General features: G+C 35.4%; 1 protein-coding gene across 1 annotated transcript; it reads right to left on the bottom strand.

Moving 5' to 3' along the window:
• Nucleotides 1-508: 508 nt before the first annotated feature.
• On the bottom strand, nt 509-2,033 carry LOC134241461 (uncharacterized). Its single transcript, XM_062723499.1, has 2 exons — nt 1,818-2,033; nt 509-1,729 (listed from the first exon to the last, which is right to left on the bottom strand). Exons 1-2 carry the CDS (start codon nt 2,031-2,033, stop codon nt 509-511), a joined length of 1,437 nt encoding a protein of 478 aa, XP_062579483.1.
• Nucleotides 2,034-3,152: the final 1,119 nt, after the last annotated feature.

The following is a 3,152-nucleotide window of genomic DNA, read 5'->3' as shown; positions in this document are numbered from 1 at the left end:
GAGTTGGATAAAGCCAATATCAAATCACACAATTATAGATGTTCTATTTATCTCATACGATTTTATTTTCATAATAAGTTTTGATACTTTCCCTTTCCACCTTTTTTTTTACTTGATCGATGATGCAACTCGCCTCTTTGCGCTTAAATTAAGCTTACGACATAAAATATAGTACCTTTTTCAATCGATCAATTTTACTATTAAAAAAATAATGCATCACTGAAATTTGGCCTTAAATTACTTTTTTTACCTTTGGATTCATTTTTAAATTTTCATTGTTGAAACTAGAAAGCTATAAACTCGGTTTTAAAAATAATATGACACGACCTCATTTACATAGGCTTACACTGTTTAAAGTTGCAAATACTCGCTGATTTGAAAGAAAAACACATTGTATTCAGGAGTTAAACAAGGAACGTGTTTATTAGTGATAAAGCAAGTAACTTTACATGGAAATATAAATTGGAATTTTGGACTAGAATACTGTTATTAATCAGGATTGATATGTTCATTTGGATTTTTTCGCTGGCGACGGAGCAAGGTCCTGGGAGGCATTTTGGTAAGTGTAAATATTCATGTTGTTTACATGCAGTATTGCCCCTGCAAATAGTGACTGAGCCTGTTGAATACTTCCTGCGACTGCTACAGGTCTAGGCCCTGGTTGGTTTATGGTAGGGGAATCGCCTATATCCGTTGAACAATTACGTTTTGTTGTCGACAATAGAACTGACATTTCCTGTTGTTTTTTTATTGTAACCTCAGAGTAGTTAATGATAGAATTGACGTTTTTGTGTCCTGTGACTTGCATGATATCTGTGGGCGCAATGTTTTCTTCTCTGAGTTTTTGAACGCAGTATTTTCTTGTACTGGTATTTGTAAGCCTTTTCCAAGATTCTGAAAGTTTTGGACACTTTTCAACCATATTATTCAAAATTTTTCCAATTTTATTCACCCCAAGCCTTTGTTTCATAAACCATTTATCGCTTCGTGTGTCAGAAAGAGGGATTGTTCGTGTAGCTATGTAGAAAGGATCATTTGGTTCCGAAAAACCTTGGGGTCTCAGACTGGCGTACTTTTTGTAAACTTCTACCGGGTTGTTTTCATTCAAATGAGGGGCCGAAAATATTTTTCCTAAGACTTTCCTAGTGTCACGCGTGTTAACACCGGTGCGGGTTTTAGTCTGCCTTTCAAAATGCTGTAAATATTCCGTGCCATCGGGATTTTTTTGCAAGGAAATATCCCCCCAACAGAGATTGTAATGTTCCTGATGTCCGCGTAGCCCAAGATGAATTGCATTGTTGAACCAAACTGTATTTAATAATGCTTGAGGGGAAGTAACTCCCAAAACTCCCGAGTCATATAGAATATTTATATCATCATCGGATAATGGATCTGCCTTTTGTGGTCTGTTTCCCTTCCCTTTTTGCTTTAGATCTTTTTGTTTGGCTTTCAAAGCTTGTTTTGTTGCTGCGAAAATAAATTCAGGAGATTGAATTATGCTTGTTTCGTAGCGGTGTCGTCGGAGAGCTCTGTCGATACTAGAAATCAGACTTCTCAATGAAGTTGGCTCAAACTCCTCTCCCCCTTTTTTCCGAACGCTTAATATGAAATTTGCTACATAGACATCTAACTCTGTAGGAGGAATTTTGAAGAATTCACGCTTTTCATTTTTTGAAAGAAGGAAAGTTTTTAACAAATTGATATCATAGAGTGTTTTTCTCAGCGTGTTCTTGAATAAATTTTTCTATCTCTTCATTGTCATAGTGAACAAACCTTGCCAAATTTTCCTTTGAAATTTCCTCATTATTTTCCATCACCTCCGCTTCAAATAACGAGCTTAAAACTTCTAACTGCTCTTTTTCTGAAATTTCCTGAACCGGCACCGTGATTGATTTTTCCTTTTGCATATTTTTACCACCTTCAAAATGTTCACTAACATCTTTTTCTTCATTACTACCATTTTCAAGGTCATGAACCTCCTTGAAATCTTTGCAATTTACGAAAAATTCGCCGTATTTCTTTTCCTCCGTCATTTTACCAAATTAGGCACCAAAGACTTTCATGCAGAAGATTATTACGTCACTATTTTACATCTCGATAAGGAACGGGATTTAAAATTAAATATTTATTATTTATCATAAAAGTATTCATTTATTCAAATTTAACGTGCTTTTTAAAATTTAGTTATTCTTAAAATTGAACATAACAAAGTGATTTCTTCAAATTAGGTCATCGAAAAAATGAAGCGAGGGACCGTGTCAAAAGTAGTTCGGCCGGAAGTGCTATTGATAAAGCATCTACCCGTTGATAAAGCATAGGTTTATCCAACGGGTTGTATCATCCATACGTATGAGATAAAAAGTGTAGGCCTTCTGAGTGGATGGGAACTACTGTCAGCCTTTGGTATAAATATAAAGTGTAAGCCTTCTGAGTGGGTCGGAACTACTGTCAACCTTTGGTATAAATATAAAGTGTAAGCCTTCTGAGTGGGTGGGGCTACTGTCAGCCTTTGGAATGTAATATGTAGATAAAGTCTTTCATCTCACTCCTCCATGGCACCCGATCCCACCTCTGATGTTTCGGAGGTCCGTGTTTGCTCTGCTCTTATTTTGTATATTTGTTTAATGGACGTTGAGATTGAATACTGTTCGTTATTTCCATATCCTTCCAGTAGCATATTTGGTAAGAATATATAGTAAATAGGGCGGGTCTAACTATTATAAAGTGTGTTGTAGAGCACTATATATACCACTTTTTAAATTAGTAGATTGTTCTTTTTGTTATTGATGTCTTAAAATAAGAATTTTATACTTAGCAATTTGGGTTTCTATAGTTTCGCCCCAAAACCAGAACGCCCCATGCATGAGCGTCCCAGATATTTTTTGCCGGCGCCCAAGTACAAACATGAATGCCCCGAATTTTAATCACGAGCGCCCTCAATTAGCATTTTTAGTGCCCCAAATAATATTGTAGCAGATACTCGTTATGTGATTGTGATGATTTTAAACATAAGGACGTATAAAATAGTTAAATTTTGTTTAAACATTCATTTGTTTGCTTTTCCATCTTCAAAGAACACTGCCTGGTGTAATATTTTTTAAATTATCAACGTTTACTTATTTGTGTTATTAAAAAAAGTATGCACACCGCTG

The sequence above is a fragment of the Saccostrea cucullata genome, unplaced genomic scaffold (assembly GCF_032062105.1).
Source record: "Saccostrea cucullata isolate Sc308-1 unplaced genomic scaffold, CSIRO_AGI_Scuc_v1 ctg2725, whole genome shotgun sequence".
Classification (NCBI taxonomy): domain Eukaryota; kingdom Metazoa; phylum Mollusca; class Bivalvia; order Ostreida; family Ostreidae; genus Saccostrea; species Saccostrea cuccullata.
Note: the sequence above shows the minus strand (reverse complement) of the source record. Positions and strands in the feature narration are given on the sequence as shown.